Source organism: Myodes glareolus, chromosome 21 (assembly GCF_982192425.1).
Source record: "Myodes glareolus chromosome 21, mMyoGla1.1, whole genome shotgun sequence".
NCBI lineage: Eukaryota > Metazoa > Chordata > Mammalia > Rodentia > Cricetidae > Myodes > Myodes glareolus.
In genome coordinates, this window is record NC_142046.1 from 65057611 (window position 1) to 65082635 (window position 25025).

Genomic DNA, 25025 nt, shown 5'->3' on the forward strand with positions numbered 1-25025 from the left:
CCTAATATAAAGGCACCCACATATGTAAAAGAAACTCTTCTAGAACTCAAGGCAGTCATCAAACCACACACACTAATAGTAGGAGACTTCAACACTCCTCTCTCACCAATGGACAGGTCAATCAGACAGAAACCTAACAGAGAAATAAGAGATTTACTGGAGGTACTGAATCAAATGGACTTAACAGACATCTATAGAACACTCCACCCAAATAGGAAAGAGTATACCTTCTTCTCTGCAGCTCATGGAACCTTCTCGAAAATTGACCACATACTTGGTAACAAAGCAAACTTCCACAGATACAAAAAAATATTAGTGACCACCTGTGTCTTGTCAGATCACCATGGATTAAAATTAGAATTCAACAACAATGGTACCCCCATGAAGCCAACAAACTCATGGAAGTTGAACAGTCAACTACTAAATCACCCCTGGGTCAAGGAAGAAATAAAGAAAGAAATTAAAGTCTTCCTTGAATATAATGAAAACAAAGACACAACGTATTCAAACCTATGGGACACAATGAAAGCAGTGCTAAGAGGAAAGTTCATAGCACTAAGTGCCCACCTAAAGAAAACAGAGAAAGCACACATTGGAGACTTAACAACACACTTGAAAGCTCTAGAAAAAAAAGAAGCTGATTTACCCAGGAGGAGTAGAAGACTGGAAATAATCAAACTGAGGGCTGAAATCAACAAAATAGAAACACAGAAAACAATTCAAAGAATCAATGAAACAAAAAGCTGGTTCTTGGAGAAAATTAACAAGATTGACAAACCCCTATCCAAACTAATCAAACGGCAGAGAGAGAACTTGCAAATTAATAGGATCAGAAATGAAAAGGGGGACATAACCACAGACACAGAGGAAATACAGAGAATCATTAGATCTTACTACGAAAGTTTATATGCCACAAAGTTGGAAAATGTAAAAGAAATGGACATTTTTTTAGATAAGTACCATATACCAAAGTTGAACCAAGACCAGGTGAACAATCTAAATAGACCTGTTAGTCGTGAAGAACTAGAAGCTGTTATCAAAAATCTCCCTACCAAAAAAAGCCCAGGACCAGATGGTTTCAATGCAGAATTCTATCAGAACTTCCAGGAAGAGCTAATACCTATACTCCTTAATGTATTCCACAATATAGAAAAAGAAAAGTCACTGCCAAACTCCTTTTATGAAGCTACAGTCACCCTAATACCAAAACCACACAAAGACACAACCAAGAAAGAGAATTACAGGCCAATCTCACTCATGAACATCGACGCGAAAATTCTCAATAAAATCCTGGCAAACCGAATCCAAGAACACATTAGAAAAATCATCCATTATGATCAAGTAGGCTTCATCCCAGAGATGCAGGGATGGTTCAACATACGCAAATCTATCAATGTAATCCATCATATAAATAAACGGAAAGAAAAAAATCATATGATCATTTCATTGGATGCTGAAAAAGCGTTTGACAAAATTCAACACCCTTTTATGATAAAGGTGTTGGAGAGACTGGGGATACAAGGATCATACCTAAATATAATAAAAGCAATATACAGCAAGCCGACAGCTAACATCAAATTGAATGGAGAGAAACTCAAAGCCTTTCCACTAAAATCAGGAACACGACAAGGCTGTCCACTCTCTCCATACCTCTTCAATATAGTGCTTGAAGTTCTAGCAATAGTAATAAGACAACATAAGGGGATCAAGGGGATTCGAATTGGAAAGGATGAAGTGAAACTTTCGTTATTTGCAGACGATATGATAGTGTACATAAGCGACCCCAAAAACTCTACCAAAGAACTCCTACAGCTGATAAACACCTTTAGTAACGTGGCAGGATACAAGATCAACTCCAAAAAATCAGTGGCACTCCTATACACAAAGGATAAAGAAACGGAGAGGGAAATCAGAGAAACATCACCTTTCACGATAGCCACAAACACCATAAAATATCTTGGGGTTACTCTAACCAAGGATGTGAAAGACCTATTTGACAAGAACTTTAAGCCTTTGAAAAGAGAAATTGAGGAGGATACCAGAAAATGGAAAGACCTCCCCTGCTCTTGGATAGGGAGAATCAACATAGTAAAAATGGCAATTCTACCAAAAGCAATCTACAGATTCAATGCAATCCCCATCAAAATCCCATCAAACTTCTTCACAGACCTTGAGAGAACAATAATTAAGTTTATATGGAAAAACAAAAAACCCAGGATAGCCAAAACAATCTTATACAATAAAGGAACTTCTGGAGGCATTACTATCCCTGACTTCAAACTCTATTACAGAGCTACAGTATTGAAAACAGCTTGGTATTGGCATAAGAACAGAGAAGTCGACCTATGGAATCGAATAGAAGACCCAGATACTAACCCTCAAACCTACGAACACCTAATTTTTGACAAGGGAGCTAAAGGTATACAATGGAAGAAGGAAAGTGTCTTTAACAAATGGTGCTGGCATAACTGGATGTCAACCTGTAGAAGAATGAAAATAGATCCATATCTTTCACCTTGCACAAAACTCAAGTCCAAATGGATTAAAGACATCAACATCAATCTGTCCACTTTGAACCTGATAGAAGAGAAAGTGGGAAGTAGTCTACAAGATATAGGCACACGAGGCCACTTCCTAAGTAGGACCCCAGCAGCACAGACAATAAGAGAAACAATGAATAAATGGGACCTGCTGAAACTGAGAAGCTTCTGTAAAGCAAAGGACACTGTCAGTAAGACAAAAAGGCTGCCTTCTGACTGGGAGAAGATCTTCACCAACTCCTCATCAGACAAAGGTCTGATCTCCAGAATATACAAAGAACTCAAGAAACTAGACACTAAAACTCTAATTAACCCAATTAAAAAATGGGGTACTGATCTGAACAGAGAATTCACAACAGATGAACTTCGAATGGCCAGAAGACACTTAAGGTCATGCTCAACCTCCTTAGCGATCAGGGAAATGCAAATCAAAACCACTTTGAGATACCATCTTACACCTGTCAGAATAGCTAAAGTTAAAAACACCAATGATGACCTATGCTGGAGGGGATGTGGAATGAGGGGAACACTCATCCATTGTTGGTGGGAATGCAAACTTGTGCAGCCACTTTGGAAATCAGTGTGGCGGTTTCTCAGGAAACTGGGAGTCAACCTCCCTCAGGACCCAGCAATTCCTCTCTTGGGAATATACCCTAGAGATGGCCAAACATACTACAAAAGCGTTTGTTCAACTATGTTCATAGCAGCACTATTTGTAATAGCCAGAACCTGGAAACAGCCTAGGTGCCCCTCAATAGAAGAATGGTTAAAAAAGGTGTGGAACATATACACATTAGAGTTTTACTCAGCGGTAAAAAATAATGACATCTTGAATTTTGCATGCAAATGGATGGACATAGAAAACGCTTTACTGAGTGAGGTAAGCCAGACCCAAAAAGAGGAACACGGTATGTATTCACTCATAAGTGGATTCTAACCATAATTAAAGGTCTTTGAGCCTATTATTCGTGATCCTAGAGAAGCTAAATAAGAAGACGAACCTGATGAAGATTATTTACCTATCCGCCAGGAGGTAGGAAATAGTCAAGAGTCCCAGGTAACCTTGGGTGCATGGGGGGGGGGTGGGAGGGTTGATGGAAGGGGAGAGGGTTAGAGAGAAGGGAGTAGGGGAGGAATGGAGAAAGCTCGGTTGACCGGGATGGGGGGAAGGGAGGAAGGATGAATGTGGGATCAGGGAAGAATATATTTCAACTAAGGGAGTCATATTAGAGTTTACAGGAAACTTGATTATATATGGGATCCCAGGTCCAAGGAGAGATCCCCAGATTGTTCTCTGGACAGAGGAGGGGGTGCCTGAACCGGCCTTGGCCCGTGACCATACTGATGAATATTTTGCTTATCACCATAGATCCCTCATCTGGCGTTGGATGACGATACAGATGGAGGCCCGCGTTGGAGCACCGAACTGAGCCCCCCAAGATCCAAACGAGGAGCAAAAGGAGGAAGAAAATGACGAAGGACTGCGAGGGATACTATCACCCACTGATACAAGGGGTCGGATCTAATGAGAGTTTACCAAGGCCAGATGGACCGTGACTGAACGAGCATGTGATCCAACCAGATTCTCTGAATGTGGCCGGATTTTCTGAATGTGGCTGGCCTGCAGTCTTTCCGAGAAGCCATTGACAATGACACTGGGACTGGTTTCCTCTGCATATACTGGATTTTTGGGATCCAGTCTGTTTGGATGCTCACCTTCCTGGACCTGGAGTGAGGGGGAAGGAACTTGGACTTCCCACAGGGCAGGAGACCCTGACTTCCCTAGGGGACAAAGAGGGAGGAGGAGAGGGAGGGGGGGGAGTGGGAGGGCGTTGGGAGGAGGGGCGTAAATGGAAACTTTTTATAATTTAATAAAATTACAAAAAAAATAAAATAAAATAAAAAAAATAAAAATAAAAAAAATATTTGTATACTGAAAAAAAAAAAATTCTCTAACCTGCTTAGCCTTGCAGAACAGGCATACAGGTAAGGAAAAAGAAATACAGAGACAGGAGAGATGTAGCAATGATTTATTTACAGATGTATAAATTAGAATATATATGTAGTTTGGAACAAAATGCCAACAAAATACAACATCAAATGAAACATGGACTTAGTAAGAATGCTAAAAAGACCATAATACAATATATTTCAGATGGTATAATTTTTAGAAAAACATTTTCAACTGTCATTAAAATTTTCTTTTAAAAATATTTATTTACAGAAATTATCTCTTTAATTTTTGAGATTACAATATAATTATACCATTTCCCTCTTCCTTCTCTTCCACAATAACACTCTCATGCATCCCTCATTGTTCTGTTGCAAATTCATGGACTCTTTTATTATTAGTTGATGAAACACACATATGTTTGTGCATGCATATATGGATGCATGTGTGTGTGTCTACTCTGTGTATGTCTCTGTGTGTTTTGCTACATACATAAGTATAACTTCCTCAGTCTGTAACACAACGTTGTATGTATGATTCCAGGGCTTAAGGTTTGGTCATAGATAACCAATTGATGTGCTCTACTGAGAGTAAAGACAATTTCTCCCTTCTTAGCATTCCGTAGGTGCTAGTAGTTCTGAGAACAGGGCTGAAAACTCCTGGACTATATTACATCTTCACTTCTAACTTTTTTTCACAGCATGAGTCCAAAACCCAACTCTCAGGAAATGGCCCTCACAAACAGCACTGAAATTACAGAATTCATTTTGCTGGGGCTCACAGATCTCCCAGAAATCCAGCCTCTCCTCTTCGTGCTGTTTCTGTTTGTTTACCTTGTCACTGTCTTGGGTAACATGGGCCTGGTGGCCCTGATCAGCCTGGACTCCCGCCTTCACACGCCCATGTACTTCTTCCTCAGTAACCTGGCATTTGTGGATCTGTGTTATACCTCAACGGCCACCCCACAGATGTTGACTAATTTCTTATCAGATAAGAAGACGATTTCCTTCGTTGGCTGCTTTATCCAGTGCTACCTTTTCATTGCCCTTCTCCTCACAGAGTTTTACATGTTGGCAGCCATGGCCTATGACCGCTATGTGGCCATATGCAATCCTCTGCATTACGGTGTGAAAATGTCCAGGAGAGTCTGCATTTCCTTGGCCATATGCCCTTATGTCTATGGTTTCTCAGATGGGCTGTTCCAAGCCATCCTGACCTTCAGAATGACCTTCTGTAAATCCAAAGTCATCAACCACTTCTATTGTGCTGACCCTCCACTCATTAAGCTGTCTTGTTCTGATACTTATATAAAAGAACATGCCATGTTAATATCAGCTGGTTTCAACCTCTCCAGTTCCCTCACAATCATTCTGGTGTCTTATATTTTCATTATTGCTGCCATCCTAAGGATCAAGTCAGCTGAAGGAAGGCGCAAGGCATTTTCTACCTGTGGTTCCCACATGATGGCTGTCACATTATTTTATGGGACTCTCTTCTGCATGTATGTAAGACCACCCACTGACAAGACTGTTGAGGAATCCAAAATAATCGCTGTCTTCTACACGTTTGTAAGTCCAATGCTGAATCCCTTGATCTACAGCCTGAGGAATAAAGACGTAAAGCAGGCTTTGAAAAAAATTTTTAGACAAAAAGTTATCAGGACAGCAGTGATGCCTCAGTTTTTCAATAAGCTGAAACTATAATTTGGCATGAATAAAACTGTATTTAGATGACTTTTTAGTATTCTCTGTGGCCTTAGTTTTGGTATTCCAGCTAAAAGTTATGTATTTTGAGATAAATCACCTGGCCTTATATTCAGACCTGTTTTTCCCTCTGTATTTGATGCATCAGTGATAGTCAATGTTCACAGTTAGTTTGATTAGGTTGATGATCACTTGGGAGACACATCTCTTCCTCTGCCTGTGGAGGTACTTCTACAGTGGATAATCTGAGGTAAAATATTCATGTTGAAAACTCACAGCATCATCCCCTTTTCTGGGGACATAGGCTGAATATAAAAGAACACAGAAGAAGGCACAGACACAGCCATTCAGCTCATGCCTTTTGAGTGTGAACACACTGCGACTGAGCCACCTCTCTCCTGCCTCTCTGCTTTCCTTTCATGATAACTACACACCTTCTTAAACTATTTTTTTATTGATTTTTATTGAGCTCTACATGTTTCTCTGCTCCCCTCCCTGCCTCTCCCCACCCCTTCAATCCTCTTCCAAGGTCCCCATGCTTCCTCAATTACTCAGGATATCTTGTCATCTTCTTAAATAAAGAACCTGAGTAAATTCCTCTTAAGTTGCTCCTGTCAGACATTTTCTCTCAGCAAAAAAAAAAAAAAGAAAAAAACATCAGCTGACACAAACTAGTAACACAGTTATCCCTGCAGCAGATGGAAATGGTGAATCATGATCCACCTCATATCTGCCCATTCAAATCCACATCTTCAAACTGATATGCACAGCAGATTTGGATAAGTACTATTCTAAGTGTAAGCATCTCAGTGCAATGCCAAGTGATCTGCCTGCATCCCTATGGGCACTTGTGGTTTACAAGTGTTAACAGGATAAATATGCTCTCAGTTATTTATCTCACTGACAGACAGACCCATCAGACTTTCTGATGAAGGACACTTAAGAAACAATGGTACATCTGTACTCCCCTACTTACTAGTGAAAATGAGGAAATGGATCATGATGGTTTTTTTCTGTTTCTTACTGATGTGCTTGAGAAGGAGTCATACAAGTAGCAGGAACCTGATGAATTATGATTTTGTAGATGTAAGACTGCTGGTCCAGGTCTCTCTTTTGTCAGCCTACTTCCTACTAGGATTATGGTCTGGCATATCACTTTTGCTTTCATCTTCGTCTGGCAGTTCAGAGAAGGTTAACTTCAGAGTAAAGATCAAGTCAGAAAGGACAGACATGGAAACTAAGCCAGCAGTAAGCCATTGCAGATAGTGATCCCCTTGCCTTGACTGGTCCTTTTCTTCCCAGTTACACTGGGAAAGATAGAAAGTTTGCTTTATTTTTGGTAACACATGGTCTTGAGGATTTTTCTGTAAACAAATAAAGAAATTTCTTTGGCAGCACAAAATCTGAAAACTTCAGATTCAGTGTTAGGAGGATGAACTCGAGGAGCAATCAGATCATCTCACAGGCTGAATAGAGGAGCAATCAGATCATCTCACAGGCTAAGATGTGGTTAAGATAAAACCACATATTCACATATTTGTCTGAAGTTGCATACTAAGCAATTATATCCTAAGATTATTGCATGCTTTGTTGTTAATATTTATTTAGAATCACCTTGGCACTTAATAATTTATATAGACCCATAAAAATATCTAAGGAAACATATAATTTGTTACAAACATTTTTATTATTAAATATAAATGTTTAAATTCAAATATTATATATTATGTAATATGTAATGATAGAATATAATATAAATTACAACTATAATATATTATAAATATGATATATAACATATAATAAATATATAACACATATTATTTAAATATTTGTATTTGATTGTTATATCAAATACATTCAAATGTTAAATTCTCAATTTATCAAGATAAGAATATAGATGCAAGTCAGTATTAAAACATAATTCAGGACTATAAGGCCATGTGATATCTTATGTCATATTGCTTTTTCCATGTTTGTTTGTTGCAAGGCTATGTGGTAGGTACATTTAAATATAAGCTTCTGCTTTTGTCCTGATGATTACTTAGTCTCTCTTAGTGACTAGTATGTTTATTTATTTTATAGATTCTTTAATATTTTTACTTTTCATCTGTAAAGAAAATTGTTCCTATTCCATTAAATTTATTAGTCTAATTTCTTATTTTTTCCTTGTTGACCTTACATTTCCTGGGACTTTGTGAAGAGGTGAATAGGTGCCTATCCTTGCTCCCCGTTATTAGTGATACTTTTTTCATACATATCTAGTGAAAGAATTGCCTATACCTTTGCAGTTTTCATTGTTCATTTTTATTGTTCACAGTATATTATATTAGTAAGTGAATTGTCATATAAGTAATTATTACATATTGAGAATAATCTACATCGACCCTGTACTCTCCCCCTTTGTTGTCCTTCATTCTGATCATTGTCAGTTAGTCATCTTCACACTTCACCATTCATCAATGAAATGTAGCTTTGAGTTTCTTTCTTTCTTTCTTCCTTTCTTCCTTTCTTCCTTCCTTCCTTCCTTCCTTCCTTCCTTCCTTCCTTCCTTCCTTTCTTTCTTTCTTTCTTTCTTTCTTTCTTTCTTTCTCCTTCTCCTCCTTCTCCTCCTTCTCCTCCTTCTCCTCCTTCTCCTCCTTCTCTCTCTTCTTCTTCTTCTTCTTCTTCTTCTTCTTCTTCTTCTTCTTCTTCTTCTTCTTCTTCTTCTTCTTCTTCTTCTTCTTCTTCTTCTTCCTCTTCTTTTTATTGTTTGTTTTTTGAGGCAGAGTTTCTTTGTATAACAGCTCTAACTGTCTCATAGCTAACTCTGTAGACCAGGCTGGCCTCAAACTCACAGAAATATACCTGCTTCTGCTCCCAAATGCTGGGATTAAAGGTGTGCACCACCACCTCTTAGGTAGGTTTCAGTTCTCAATGCAACACTGAATTTCTATATCGGTGATTATTCACAGATATTATTTTCTTTTTTAGTTAATGAAGAATTTGTTGATGTGGTTTGGTTTCTTTTCTTCTGTCAAATCTGAATGGTGTATAACCTTATTTATTGATAAACTTGATGTCCTTATTCTTGCTGAAAATTCTTAATATCTTCGACAGATTTTTATACTGTATAAATTTGCTTTCTAATAATTTTATCAAGTTTAATTACATAATTTTTCTGGTCTGAAGATCACTAAAATAAGAAAATTATTAGAAAGTATTTATTTTATATTGAGTTTTGTAATGACTACTCATTTTTCATCATTGTGAGAGGTTGTACAGTGCATAGTTCTGGCTTTGAAAGGATCATAGAAAAAACAAATTCCATGAATTATGTCAAGACGTTATACTGTTACTAATTTTTCTAGCCATTTTCATGCAACAATAGTCATTCCTAATAAAAGAAATTCTCTGAGGATCAATTTATAATCAAGCAAAATATGTAACTTTGGACGGTTAAAAGATGATGCAATCCCATTGCTCAAATCCCAAGGTTCAAGAAATTTCACATCCAAACCAATTACTATGTTTTCTTTAATTATTACTTTGGGGTCTGATGAAAATTAGTTTAAGGATAAACACTAACAATTATAAATAAGACATAAATCATTTTCAGCAGCTCCTTGGCTGGGCCTTACCTGCTTCTTGGAGAATTTTTCCTGAGTTCAGGTAGGAAGGAAAATCATGGCCTTTGTATTCCAACTTTTTTGTTTGTTTCAGTTTAGATATTCATCATGAGGAATCAAATGTTAAAAAATCCTTTTTAATACCAGTGTAGGGTTTTATCTCATGGAAAGAATAATCTTGTAATTATAAAAAATGATATTATGTTCTTTATACTAAGAATAACTCTAACTCCTTTCATTCATGCTTGTTTTAATATAACAAAGACAGTTGAACGTTTTCTCCATGTGGTTAAAGTATTTAAATTCAAATTTTTGACCCACTACCAGAACAGAGTTGCCAAAATTATAACATAGGCTGTGAAATATTTCATTTCGGGAAAATAATGAGAAAGTAAATTGATAAGAAGATGAAAATGTGACCTTATTATTAGTGATTTAAATTTCTTTTATCTATGTCATACAAACTGCTATGTGTAAAATTATTTATTTAGTAACTCACATATATCTTTGTTATTTCAAGTAACTTCATACTTTTGTATTTCCACAAAAATGCTACATTCTAAAACTTTAATATTATAGCCATCACTGGGAAAAACTTTTCTATTTTTTTTTAAAGGAGACTATTGTTTTACAACAAACTTTGATGTGAATTTGGAAGTTCACATTTGGACTATTATTGCATCATGACTCCCTCCCTCATCCCAAGCAACTGAATAACACAGAACCCTTCCTGGGTAGAAATGAACTGCACCTGTGCTTTTAGCTAAATGTGGCTGTGTTTGATCTTCAATATTATGAGCCCTCATGATTATGAGCTCTCGCTGGGGAGATAACTCAGTACATAGAGCACCTGCCTTTATCCGTTCACCATATACATAAGGTCATGCATTCCCTAGAACATGTTCAAACTAATAATGGTAACATGTGTCTATAATCTCAGTTTCCTTATACGGATAAGATCATTTAATAACAAGAGATGCTAAAAGTCTTCCTCAACCAGGCAAGAGGGAAGGATCAACACGCTTGCACTGACTTCTTCGTGCACATTGTAGTGTGCACATACCACTCATGCACTTGGGAGTGCATGCAGACATGCGTGTGCACACACACACGCACACCACAAAGAAAGAGTTTCATTTTCTATTTTTTAAGGATTTGAACATCCAGTGTAGTATCTCTGACATTCTAAGACATTTGTAACAGTTTTTAGGGTAAATAATAAGAGGAAGGTAGGGAAATAGGAGAAAAAAGAGAAACTGTCTAACAAGTATCTCATTTACATTTCCCTAATCCATCTACGTGATCATGCTGGCACCTAAGAAAATGGTCAAAGGCAATTACTCCCTGGTGACTGAATTTGTTCTCTTGGGATTAACAGACTGTCCAGAGCTACAGCCTATCCTGTTTGTGCTCTTCTTGGTGATCTATCTGATCACTGTTGGAGGGAATCTTGGCATGATTGTGTTGATCAGGGTAAATTCACGCCTGCATACTCCTATGTACTACTTTCTTGCCAGCTTGTCCTGCCTGGATCTGTGCTATTCTACGAACGTGACTCCCAAGATGCTGGTGAACTTCTTATCAGAGAAGAAAACCATTTCTTATGCTGCCTGTTTAGTTCAGTGTTATTTTTTCATTGCTATGGTTATTTCTGAATATTATATGCTAGCTGTGATGGCCTATGACAGGTACATGGCTATCTGTAACCCTTTGCTTTACAGCAGTAAGATGTCCAAAGGGGTGTGTGTGCGTCTGATTGCTGGTCCTTATATCTATGGCTTTCTTAGTGGCCTGATGGAAACCATGTGGACATATCGCTTGACCTTCTGTGGCTCCAATATCATCAACCACTTCTACTGTGCTGACCCTCCTCTCATCAGACTTTCCTGCTCTGACACTTTCATTAAGGAAACATCTATGTTTGTGGTAGCAGGATTTAACCTCTGCAATTCCCTGCTTATAATCCTCATTTCCTACCTGTTCATTCTCATTGCCATCCTGAGGATGCATTCTGCTGAAGGGAGGCGCAAAGCCTTTTCCACCTGTGGGTCTCATCTGGTAGCAGTGACTGTGTTTTATGGAACTCTGTTCTGCATGTATGTTAGACCTCCCACGGACAAGTCGGTCGAACAATCCAAAATCATTGCTGTGTTCTATACTTTTGTAAGCCCCATGTTGAACCCCATCATTTACAGTCTGAGGAATAAGGATGTGAAACAAGCTTTTTGGAAGCTGGTCAAAAGAAATGTGCTTTCAAAGTAAAATCAGTTTACATTTATAGATCAAATAAAAGTTCTGTTTATGAGAATGACATCTAAGTTTATTGCAGAAATTTAATTTTATAGAGAAGTTGGAAAACTTTATTCTTACAACAAAATGTATAATACACAGTTTCTAAAGATTAACAGTTTACATGCTACGTGCAAGTGCAATGCATGTATAAATGTGGGAAGTTTTATTCTCCTGTTTTGCAAGTTTATATTCATGACTTTATATATTACTTTTACATTATGAAAATTATGTATTTGATTCTGTAAAATATCCACTCTTAATATAAATGTCAAAGTAAACGAGTGAGCTCTTTGTGTCCTCCATCTCCATCTTCCAGTAGTAATTCCTAGAATGACTTTTTGTAGTTTTAAAGGCTTTTAGAAAAAGGATATATACACCTACAAACAAACATGTAATTATATTTTGTACACATAGGCACAGAATTAACAAAGTACATATTGAAGGGCAGAGCTGTAACCACGCAGGAATTCCATCATAACATATCACAGGACTGTCAGGAGGTGTGCTGGCGACGCCTCCTTGTCACCTTCAGTTCAACCCTGACATTCACTTACTTCTTTCTACTTGTAAGAATCATTTTCAAAACCAACAGAAAAAAAAACCCTCCAAAACAACAAAAACAAACAAGAAAACAAATGAAATAACAACAAAAGAAACCCAGCCAAAAAAAAAAAATCTTCCATGTCCAAGTAGAAGCCCAGTACTTCCATATAGTTCTGTCTTTAGATATTTTCTTAAAAATTTGTCTGTTTATTTTATACTTGTATATGTGTTGTCTCTGTGTGTGTGTGTGTTATGAGTGAGTGTGTGTCTGTATCTGTGTACCACATGTTTGCCTGGAGCTCTTCCAGAGAGCAGAAGAGGGTATCAAATCCCTAGGAACGACAGGATGTCAAGGAAGTCCTGGACAAAGTGATTAGCAGGAAATTCTTAACAAAATAAAACAAAACTTCTCTTATTTTGTTTTCTATTATTTGTCAGAGAAAGCAGGTTATTATCTCAAACATGAGGACAGGTATCTTAATACTCTTTATGGGTAGAAAGGAAAAATACAAGGCATTAAAATATGCTCTGCCAGAATTAGAGTAAGATCTTCTTTCTTATTTAGATGTTTCCTAAGAGTGGAATTGCTGGATTCTGAGGTAGGTTGACTCCCAGTTTCCTGAGAAACCGCCACACTGATTTCCAAAGTGGTTGCACAAGTTTGAATTCCCACCAGCAATGGATGAGTGTTCCTGTCATTCCACATTCTCTCCAGCATAGGCTATCATTGGTATTTTTGATTTTTGCCATTCTGACAGGTGTAAGATGGTATCTCAAAGTTGTTTTGATTTGCATTTCTCTGATCGCTAAGGAGGTTGAGCATGACCTTAACTTTCTTTTGGCCATTTGAATTTCTTCTGTTGAGAATTCTCTGTTCAGCTCAGTACTCCATTTTTAATTGGGTTAATTAGAGTTTTAAGGTCTAGTTTCTTGAGTTCTTTATATATTTTGGAGATCAGACCTTTGTCTGATGCGGGGTTGGTGAAGATTTTCTCCCATTCAGTAGGTTGCCTTTTAGTCTTAATGACAGTGTCCTTTGCATTACAGAAGCTTCTCAGTTTCAGGAGGTCCCATTTTTTCATTGTTGCTCTTACTGTCTGTGCTACTGGGGTTATACATAGGAAGTGGTCCTCTGTGCCCATGTGTTGAAGATTACTTCCACTTTCTCTTCTATCAGGTTCATTGTGGTCTGATTTATATTGAGGTCTTTAATCCATTTGGACTTGAGTTTTGTGCATGGTGCTAGATATGGATCTATTTTCATTCTTCTACTGGCTGACATCCAGTTATGCCAGCACCATTTGTTAAAGATGCTTTCTTTCTTCCATTGTATAATTTTAGCTTCTTTGTCAGAAATCAGATGTTCATAGGTTTGTGGATTAATATCGATTCATTTCGATGCCATTCCATTGGTCAGTATCTCTGTTTTTATGCCAATACCAAGCTGTTTTCATTACTGTAGCTCTGTAATCTAAGATTTTTTTACCCAATTAGAAATTGCTTTTAGGAGACATGAAATATCAAATTTAAATTATGAGCCTAAGAAGAACACGAGTCTGTCTTTCTTTCTTATGCTTATGTGATGGTTTTATTTCATAGTTTCTTCGAATGTGAAGGGGGTAATTCATTTAATTACTATGATTTTCATAATAAAAACATGGCTTTTTAAGACACTGTTACATTTATTTTTAGACATAATAGACTTTTCACTCTTACCCCATCCTTCCAATTGTAATATTCATGTGACCACATATCCCACTTCTCATGTGTCTTCTATGAATAATGTTTATACTGACCAAAGGGCAAAATTTGAAAGTAGATGTACCTCTGTAAAATATGTTCTCTTCAGTTAACTTATAGAGTTAAGCTGGCATTTCTCTAGAATATTTTGTGTGTATAAGGCACAATCATATTTTAGTTAATTTTTGCTTTTGAATGAAAATTTATTCAGGATACTCTGTGTTTTTATCAATTATATTGGAATCTGTCAAATAAAGTTATATGTTTTTGTGTGTTCACTTACATAGTGCAAGGATGTGCAGAAAATTGTCAACTTATTCTATTAAAATTCATATTCTTAGAAAATCGACTTTGTTTTGTTATAGAAAAGATACAGCTTTGTTTTCTGGAGCTCTTGTGTATTAATTCGTAAATTTCTTGTGCGAAGGTGTTCCTATCATGAACTTTCTTCATAATAGGTATGAAGAAATTTAGGACAACTGGGTTCTTGGACGTTGAAGTATGCAGGGGAGAATTTGCCTGAGAACAGTTCTGTCCTCAACTTAGCAAACAAAACTGATGAAGAATACAGTTGAGATTTGATGGACTTGTCTGCTGTCTGAACTGGATTTAAAGATATTCCCTCACAGGCATATTTTCTTCAGTCTGAGGTTAACACTAATCCCAAACCCATCAAGAAAGTCAGATACTGAAATATGTTAAAGTTAGATTATACAAATAATTATATATATTTTAATTCTTCAGATGCAATTGATGTTTAGAGAGATGATTATTCCATGCTATCTGAGATCCCACACTCATACTATGAAAACCTTTTCTGTTCTTTGTAAACAAAATGATAAAAGATGAGACATTTGCATAAATTCACATAGAATATTGACACAGTTGTTTGAGTACAGAAGAACTTCATAGTTCATTTCCTTATTAACTGGGTAGTTCCATCCATCTATCCATCCAAATTCTGACAAGTAGCTTACACTTTGAACCCCAACCCCTTTGACATCTGAAATTGACACAAAGAAGAATCTAGCATGCACTGTTGAAGTTATCTCTCCTCACACATATGATTTGAATCTGGAATTGACATTTTGCAGAGGAAAGTGGGCAGAAACTTGTGCCAGTGGGAAACAAATGGGAGACGATGTCAAGAATATTGATCTCAGTTTTGAGAACTGTTATTTTATCAAGTTTACTCAACTTCCACCCAGGAGATGCTGCTAGTGTTTCAACCATGATTTCTATTGTAATTATTTTGGGAGGACCTTTGGGAGATTACCCCAGAGTTCTTAATGAGCAAGATGATATCATAAATAGTGAGAAATGACCATTTCTTGTTCTCTTCTGCCTTCAAGGTACGTCTGCATGTTTTAGAATAGTTACAGTGTGGCTTGATACCTGAACATAGTAATACTTCGTTCCACTTTAAAAGAAAAATCAATACCATTTTCACTGAATTATTTGTTAACAATGGAATTTATTGGACTACTTAGTTTTTAGAATATGCATGAATGAATTTGGGAATTGATATGAATAACTAATCCATTTATGTATAATTTTATTGTTTATCTTTTTGAGAAAGGTACAATGTTAGTACGATCAAATTTTGTTGTCTGTAAATTGCACATTCTACTATTTTGGTAGATGATATTTATTTACGTAATAAATTGGTGAGTCACATGTCTTCTGATCTTATGTTTGAGAGTTCATCAGAATTTAGGGCAGAATAAAGAAGTGATGGCTTTTGTCTAGACTTCTCTGGGGTTACAGAAATCTAAATTAATTCATAGAAACTTAACTGGAAATTGAATGATTTGTTTCTGTCTTGGAGAATAATCAACAATAAATGTCAGATAACATTAAAATATTGTTAGGCTCAGTTATCAAATACATTTGAAAAGAGCCTATTAAAATCACAAGAAGGTACCAAATTAACAGCTTAGCAGCATAATCCTGCCAGATAGTAGACATTTGACCCAAGAAGATCTTCTAACTCTCTAACTGCTTCCAATCCCTCATTTATGAAACAGATAATGAGACAGAAACCTTTTACAGCATTATTCATGTAAAAAATTATTATACAAATATTCTAAATCTGGTCTTGTGTCACATGTATGTCCAATGTCAAAGGAATTCCACAGTTAAGAGCAAGCCTGTTATGACAGAGTTGTAATTACATGTACTGACAGAGCACACATTTGATCATGATTGAAAAATTCAGTTAGTTTTAGTGTATGTGTCTTAAATGCCTTAATGCTGTAGTTTATGTTTTTATATGTAAAACTGGCATACCTTTGCAAGAACTGCAAATTAAATTATAATAAGAAAATGTGCATTATTTACTTTAAGTCAAGTCTTTACATAGGAGTGCCTGTGACTTCAGCCGTATTGTATAAACTGAGGGAACTTCAGGCTATAAAGATCTAGTATATTCTCAATGCCGTTTTACTGATAAAAATTGTAAATGAACATTCCATCATATGTTTTGAATATCAAAATCATCAAATTTGTATGCTCCTCAAAATGAGTGTAGAAATAAATGAATTCTGATTTTGTTATTTATGTTGAAGCTATAGATTTTACAAAATCTACAGTGAGGAAAGATTTGCATAATAATTTTCCTAAGAGGTAATATTCAACTCTTTTTCATTTTATTTATTTATCTCTCACTAAATACATCCCGACTAGCTTCCCCTCCCTCCTATTGTAAGAGATTTTCATATGAACAATATTAATTAAAACTAATTTTCAAGTTACTATAATTTACTTAATTAGCAGAAATTCATTAAACTTTGAGTGACCACATGTCAATTTTCATTATAACAATGATTACTTATGATGACATGCTAACTAGGAACTAATCACATAATAAAGCATAACTATGGAAAACTTGACCTTGGAGTTTCTGCATCTTCTATCATTTTAACAATTTATAACCTATAAAATTTCCTCACTATAGATTAAATAAAATCCTGGATGTCTGTACCAGACCACCCTGTATCAGATTTGAAAATTAAGAACTTTTTTCTGTTACACAATCAAGCAAACCATTTTACATATAGTATATTTAATTCCAACAATAGACACATGGGAAAAAACTGAATAATTTTTAAAGTGTATACTAAGGATAAGAAAAATTTAAATCAAAACTTTTAAGATTGAGAAATGTATTTATAAATGTTTTTCTTTGCAGGAAGCATAGACTCTATATGAAGGCAATGCCAAATTTTACAGATGTAACAGAATTCCTTCTTGTGGTCTTGACAAGGTGCCAGGAATTACAGGCATTCTTTTTTGCGGTGTTCTTGGTGGTTTACATGGGCAATGTTGGTATGATAATTTTGATCAGCATCAGCCCTCAGCTTTAGAGTCCTACGTACTTTTTTCTAAGTCATTTGTCCTTTGTGAATGTGTTATTCTCCTCCAATATTACCCCTAAAATGCTGGAAAACTTATTATCAGGAAAAAAAAAACCAATTTCTTACGTGGGGTGTCTGATCCAGTGCTACTTTTTCATTGCCCTGGTCCACGTGGAGGTCTGCATTCTGGCTGTGATGGCCTTCGATTGCTACATGGCTATCTGAAACCCTTTGCTCCATAGCAGCAAGATGTCCAGGGTTGTCTGTGTCCGCTTCATTTCTGTGCCTTATGTCTACGGATTCTCGGTGAGTCTTATTTGCACTCTGTGGACATATGGTTTATAAGTCTATGGAAACTTCGAAATCAACCACTTCTAATGTGCCGATCCTCCTCTTATCAAGATTGCCTGCGGAGGAGTGTATATTAAAGAGTACACGATGATTGTTATTGCCGGGATTAACTTCACATATTCGCTGTCTGTAGTTCTCATATCATATTCACTCATTGTGGTCGCGGTGTTGCGCATGCGCTCTGCTGACGGCAGGAAAAAAGGCGTTCTCCACCTGTGGATCACACTTGACAGCTGTTTCCATGTTTTACAGAACCCTTATAATCATGTATCTCAGAAGACCCACGGAGGACTCTGTGGAGCAGGGAAAGATGGTGGCTATGTTTTATACTACTGTGATTCCCATGCTGAACCCGATGATATACAGTCTCAAGAACAAAGATGTGAAAGAAACCGTCAGCAAGGCAATCGCCAAGGCAAACTTGAGAAAATGACAGAGTAGCAGGTATTTTATGGGCCTCGTAATACAAATGTGTATGACCAAGCACAAAATCCTTAGCTTGAAACTTTTCTATGAACAACCCTTATACAGACTCTAAGATCCAGTTTAGCAACATGATTGTCCCTTAATAAGCATGTTTTCTCTTACATATTCATCCATGTTATGAAAACATATATTATTTAAGAACTTGTGTTAATTCAATTATTGGAGGTAGTCACTAATAGGTTTGGCTAATAAGTGTTAATGTGGAAGTCCCATACTTGAGTTGTTTTTATTTTATTTTTTTAATTCATTTTTTAAAGAAAACAAACTATCTTTTTTTTCATTTTTACATATCAGTCCCAGTTCCCTCTCCCTCCCCTCCTCCTATTCCCTCCAACTATTGCCCCCCCCCCATCCATTCCCCAGAGAGGCTAAGGCATTCTGCTTTGGGGAATGTCAAAGTCCCTCCCTACTATGTCTAGGTTGAGCAAGGCATCCCTCCAAAGAGAAAAGATTCCCTAGAAACTAGTAGGAGAAGTAGGGATAAGTCCTTCTGGGGGTGGGTGGAGAAGAGAGGGTGGGAGGGGAAAGAGAAGGGAGAAGGGGAGGAGGGAGGAGCACTTGATGGAACAGGATAGTTGAGATGGAGAAAGGACAGAGATGAGAGAAAGGAAAAAGATATTTTGATTGAGGGATCCGTACTGGAGTTGAAGGTTACCTCTTAAGGCTTTTGCTAACCTCATTTCTCTTCACTATAAAACCTATAGTTCCAGCAGGTATATCAGAACTCATTTATTTCCAAGGAGTATATAAGTTTGATGATCTTGATACAAAAAGTATATTACAAAATTTCCATATACAAGTGAAATTTTAGCAGTGAAACTGCATTGAGAATATGTAACTATCATAGTATAATTTAAGGTTCTCCTTCAATATCTCTTTTGCCTAGCTGTTGTTTATATTTCAGTAATTTGCTTTTTCATGTGCTTGAATTCTCGATTAAATGACAAAATATCTTGTACATAAGACTTTCTTATCTTCACCAAACCAAAGGGCAATAAAGGAAACATTCTGTTATATGTTCATCTGACTTTTAGGTGTAGAGTGTGATGATGTCACACCTAGTGTTGTTGTTTCCAACCCTTCATACTAGCAATATGTTGCATTTCAAACACTGGATTAAATGATTAATTTAAAAATGAATAGTATCCCACCTGCTTCAGGCTATTAACCAGTCCACTAAAATTCCACTACAGTGAGTGAGTATACATTCAAATATGATCAGTAGAGTTAAAAATATTAGTCTTTTGAGGGCTAATGTAAAATCCTAAAAGGCTAATTTATCTTGATTGGTCTACCCACACTTACTTATTCTTGGTTTTTGATGATGGCAATTGGTTATAAGTACTTGAAATTAGTGCTCTGTTTCCAACACACAACCAAATGAAAAGAAATCATTCCTATGGCTGACATCATTTTTGAGTAACCATTACTTCAATAATGGAGGTATAGAATCAAATATGTGCAAGAGGAATTAGAGCAAACAAATGAAAGATGGTGATTTAAACACAGAGAGAAATGGTACTTCTGACAGGTTGTCAAGTGATTCTTATCCCAAGACATCGCACATCTTCAAAATGTAGAGTGTCAGTATGCACAATCCTCAATTCTGATGTTGAGGGTAGGATGAACATTAATGGTTTGAATTGTGATTGTGCTTGCATGTTCTTTATATTTTCAAACTCCCTATATTTGTTTCATAGGAGTTAGAGTGAAATATCAATACTAGAGTTTCTCATGCAAAATCCTAACTTGTTGTGATAGTCCTGGTACTGTAATCATATGCGTGTGTGTGTGTGTGTGTGTGTGTGTGTGTGTGTGTGTGATATGTCAAGGAATCTCTTCAGTATCAATTATTTATTTATGCTTCTATTTTAGAGAAAAAATATTGATAACCAAATATTGAGTTCCCCCACCATGGCCACCCCCTGGCTGGTGTAATTCCTTTACAATTTCTTCAGTAAGATGCTTGGAGCTCAGTGCAGTGCTTATCTGTGGATCTCTGCCTCTGCTTCCATCAGTTACTCATAGAGTATATCTGATAGCCGTTAGGGAAATCACCAATGTGCTTACAGTTGATGTTCAGGCACCTTCTCCACTATTGCTAGTGTCTTAGTTGGGGATCATACTTTTGGGTTCCTGGGGTTTCCCTGGCACCAGGTTTCTCCCTAGCCCTGAAACAGGATAGATAACTAGGAGGGCCCAAAGAGGAATGGATAGATTTCCTTGGGAATGGAAAGTAGAAAAATCTCCTAGGTAAACTGGGGCAGGGTGGGTGCAGAAGGAGGGTTGGAGGCAGGATCAAGTGGGGGAGAAACAGGTTATGCTTTATGTCCCTTTTGAGTTATCACTTCCTTGAATGAATGAAGTTCTCCAATGGTTAGAATGACTTAAATCCATACATTTTTCAAAGTTGAATACCTAACTTAATGCTTTTTGAAACATAGCCTAAGACACTGAGTGAGACAATCCAGATGCACTAAGGCAAATATTGCACGTTTTCTTTCACGTGTGGGTGGATTCTAATTTCAAATCTACTGTTTTTGTGTGTTTAACATGAGCACATTTGAAAACTAAAAAACTATAAACAGTACTCATTAGAAGACTTGCTTATAAAAAGAGATAAAATGAAAATAGAAAAAGGGACTTTTGGGAACAGATAACCATGGAAGCAGACATAGAGTTTGGGAAAATGGAGAGGCAGAATTAAAGATGGCTAATCAAAATTAAGGACATATGAATACATATGAAAGCTTGTTCTCTCGAAATACAATTTTAACATATTTGGAGGAGATAGTAGAGTCCTTGAGACACGAAAGAAAGAGGTCAAGGAGAAATTGTGTTTAAATGTTTATGGGGAAGGGAGGCAGGGAGGTGAGAAACAGGAGAAGATAAGTGGTGGATTAAGCAAAACCTAATATATATATATATATATGGGCAGGGCAAGCCTATTAAGACCTACTAGTTTTAAAAGTAATTAAAAGTACAATTTTAAAAATATCATCTCTACACAGATCCCCTTCTGGGTGGATAATATTTTTCCTAGAAGGTAGGGATTATTCAATTTTCACAAGTGTGAGCTACCTCATCATGTGTTTAATGAGGTGTTGTGTGCTTTCCTTTGACTCCTCCCAGACAGATTTCTACCCTTAGACTCTTGACAATGACAATTTTGGCTACTTAGATTTAAGAGACTCCATTTTACAGCTACTCTATTGCAATATCTTCACTTTTCAAGAACTGAAAAAATATTTTGAAATCACTCTTTGCTTGGGTAATTGAGATATAAGTCTTCAGTTTTCCTTGAGATAGGTAAAAGAAAGAAATAGTCTCCAGAAACTGATTTTTAGATTTCCACAATGAAAATGTCAGCTTGTCAACTGGGTCCATGAAAGTTTTGCTAGACTGATAAACCTAAAGGGATTTCATAAAAGAAAAGTTGATACATGATGATGAAGATAGATAGATAGATAGATAGACAGACAGACAGACAGACAGACAGGTAGGTAGGTAGACAGGCAGCTAGATTGTAAGCATTCCCACATGTGACTGTTGGCTTAAATATTCCAAAATACTTGAAAAGAAAAATATACATTGGTAGATGATTTAGTTCAAAATGTGCTAAATATCCTGTGAACTCAAAAGTCTTCCAGCCTCAGGCTGAAGGCTTGCAAATTGAGCCTGATGAGGATGAGCTGACATACATAAGTCTCAGAATCTAAAGGTTTGAAAACCATTATCTGGTGCCTGAGGGGAGACAGACACCTCAGCTCAAAGAAGCAAGGAAGAAAATCACCCAATTACTACTTTTTTTGTTCTGTTTGTGTCTAGACAGATCAGGTTATGCCTGGCCACATTAGTGAGATGGCTTTCTCTGTTGATTTTAAGTGCTAACCTCTTCTAGAAACACCCTCATGGATACATCTTGAGATAAGGAATTGGCAACATTGTGTAATTCACTTGACACATAGCCTTAACTGTGACATAAAGTAATTTCAGAAAGTCACAACTATTGTGTTTGTAAAAGATACGGTGAAAAGTGATGACTAGCATACATTGTACAGATGAAATGCAAGGAGTTATATAGGATCATGAGATATCCACAGGCTTGGACAGATATCTCAAATAGTTAAGAATACTTGCTTCCCTTACATAGGAACTTCGTTTGAGACTCAGCACCAACTCATGAGCTAGGGAATCTGACACTCTTTTCTAGCTTTTAAGCATACCAGATATGCACATGACAAAGTTAAATAGAAAAAATACTTACTAACAAAAATAAGTAAATTTTAAAATTTTTCCTAGAATATCACATCTTTGGTTTAACTGCTAATCTTTTACTAAATGTATTGAACAGAAAAGAAAGTAGAAAACCAAAGCTAGATCTACCAACTGTGTAGGAACTTTCTTTTCAGTGACATCAGAGCTAAATTAGTGTCATTTGAAAAAAGTCTAATATGTGTGTGTTCATGTGTTAGCAGAGGCACACCTGTGCCATTATGTCTCTGTGGATGTCAGAGAATAATCTTTGTTGTTGTCTGTCACCTCCTATCTTGTTTGAGACAACATTTCCTACTTTTCATCATTGCCCACATCTTTAGTTGGCTTATAAACTTCTTGAATCTTCTGTCCTAGCCTCCAATCTTCCCATAGAAGTACTGAGACTATAGATGTCATCTTCTCTAATGATCTTCTATCGTGTTTGTCATGTTTGAGAACTCTAACATGTACATAGCAAATGAAAGGTCTTTATTCCTCAGAAGTATGTTAAAAATAAATTTATTTCAGAGCTACAAAGGACATGTCTGTATATTGCATTGGTCCTGATCAGGAAATTCCTTTCTTGAGGTGCCTTAGAGGTACTACATAGCATTTTTCAAGGACTTTCCTCAGAGCATTCTTTACCTCCTGGTTCCTTAAGCTGTAGATCATGGGACTGAGCATGGGGATGATAATTGTGTAAAACACTGAGACCATTTTGTCTGTGTCGAGTGAATGGCTTGATTTTGGCTGCAGGTACATAAAGATGAGTGTCCCATAGAATATTGTCACATCTGTGAGATGGGAAGCTCATGTCGAGAAGGCTTTGCACCTGCCTTTTGTGGACTGGATTCTCAAGATGGCAGCCACAATGTATAAGTAAGAAATCAGGACAGTAGCCAAAGAACTGATCATGTTGAATCCAGCAAAGATGAATATCAGAATCTCCTTGAGGCTGGTGTCAGAGCAGGGAAGAGCCATCAAAGGGAGATCATCACAATAAAAATGATTGATTACATTAGGACCACAATAAATCAGTTGGAAAGTAACTACTGTGTGGAGCAAAGTAACCACAAAGCTATAAAAGTAGGGAACCATTACAAGTCGTAGACACATCTTCTGAGACATGACCACCATATACAGAAGAGGGTTACAAATGGCCACATAGTGATCGTAAGCCATGACAGCAAGGAGGAACATCTCTGAAATCAAGAAGTTCAAGAAAAACCCAAGCTGGGTTGCACAAGCATAGAAAGATATAGACCTTTTATTGGTGAGTAAAGTCTCCAGGAACTTAGGGGCTACTGAAGTGGAATAGCAAAGGTCCTCAAATGCCAGATTACTGAGAAAGAAGTACATGGGGGTGTGAAGTCGAGAATCCAACCTGATTAATGAAATCATTCCTACATTTCTCACCAAAGTCAGACTGTAGACTACTAGAATGAGCAAAAAGAGAATGATTTCTATCTCTCTATGGACTGCAAACACTAACAGAATGAATTCTGTCACACCAGTGTAGTTCCTTTTAGGCATTTCTTCAAGTGTCAACAGCTGAAAAGCAAAAACAAAACAAGATAAGACTAAAAAGACAAATTGCCGGGGAGACAAAGACATCAAATTCAACTGTTCTGTTATATGGTTTGTGAGACAATGCTGTTCAATACAGCAGCACAGTATATCACCATAGAACCTTCATCTGGCGATGGATGGAGATAGAGACAGAGACCCACATTGGAGCACTGGACTTAGCTCCCAAGGTCCAAATGAGGAACGGAAGGAGGGAAAACATGAGCAAGGAAGTCAGGACCACGAGGGGTGTGTCCACCCACTGAGACACTGGGATGGATCTAATGGGAGCTCAGCTAGGCCAGCTGGACTGGGAATGATGGAGCATGTGATCAAAATGGACACTCTGAATGTGGCTGGCAATGAAGGCTGACTGAGAAGCCAAGGACAATGGCACTGGGTTTCGATTCTACTGCATGGACTGACTTTGTGGGTGCCTGGTTTGTTTAGATGCTTACCTTTATTATAGACCTGGATGGAGGGGGGAAGACCTTGGACTTCCCACCGGGCATGGAAACCTGACTGCTTTTAGGACAATAGAGGGAGGGGGAGGTGGGAAGTGGGAGGGAAAAGGGAGGTGGGAAGGAGGTGGAAATTTTAATAAATAAAATAAAAAGTTCACTGAAATAAAGCTT

The 25025-nt window shown here is 37.0% G+C and overlaps 2 protein-coding genes and 2 pseudogenes across 3 annotated transcripts; 3 read left to right on the plus strand and 1 right to left on the minus strand.

The window, feature by feature from the left end:
* The first annotated feature begins 5219 nt into the window (after positions 1-5219).
* LOC125394962 (olfactory receptor 5M11-like) lies at positions 5220-6194 on the plus strand. Its single transcript, XM_048426126.3, has one exon. It carries the CDS (start codon positions 5220-5222, stop codon positions 6192-6194), a length of 975 nt encoding a protein of 324 aa, XP_048282083.3.
* Positions 6195-11104: 4910 nt separating this feature from the next.
* LOC125394995 (olfactory receptor 5M5) lies at positions 11105-13033 on the plus strand. Of its 2 annotated transcripts, XM_048426176.3 has the most exons (2): positions 11123-12010; positions 12980-13033. In XM_048426176.3, the coding sequence occupies exons 1-2, from the start codon at positions 11123-11125 to the stop codon at positions 13031-13033; spliced, it is 942 nt and encodes a 313-aa protein (XP_048282133.3). The 2 variants fall into 2 exon arrangements, with proteins under 2 accessions (XP_048282132.3, XP_048282133.3); XM_048426175.3 differs by lacking the exon at positions 12980-13033 and having other exon boundaries at positions 11105-12061.
* A 4547-nt stretch (positions 13034-17580) lies between these two features.
* Positions 17581-18514, plus strand: LOC125395012 (olfactory receptor 5M9-like; annotated as a pseudogene).
* A 4877-nt stretch (positions 18515-23391) lies between these two features.
* Positions 23392-24357, minus strand: LOC125395011 (olfactory receptor 8U3-like; annotated as a pseudogene).
* Between the last annotated feature and the right edge of the window lie 668 nt (positions 24358-25025).

Bases quoted from the DNA above. Each gene is read 5' to 3' on its own strand.
- LOC125394962 (XM_048426126.3), top strand. From the start codon at position 5,220: ATGGCCCTCACAAACAGCACTGAAATTACAGAATTCATTTTGCTGGGG.
- LOC125394995 (XM_048426175.3), top strand. From the start codon at position 11,105: ATGCTGGCACCTAAGAAAATGGTCAAAGGCAATTACTCCCTGGTGACT.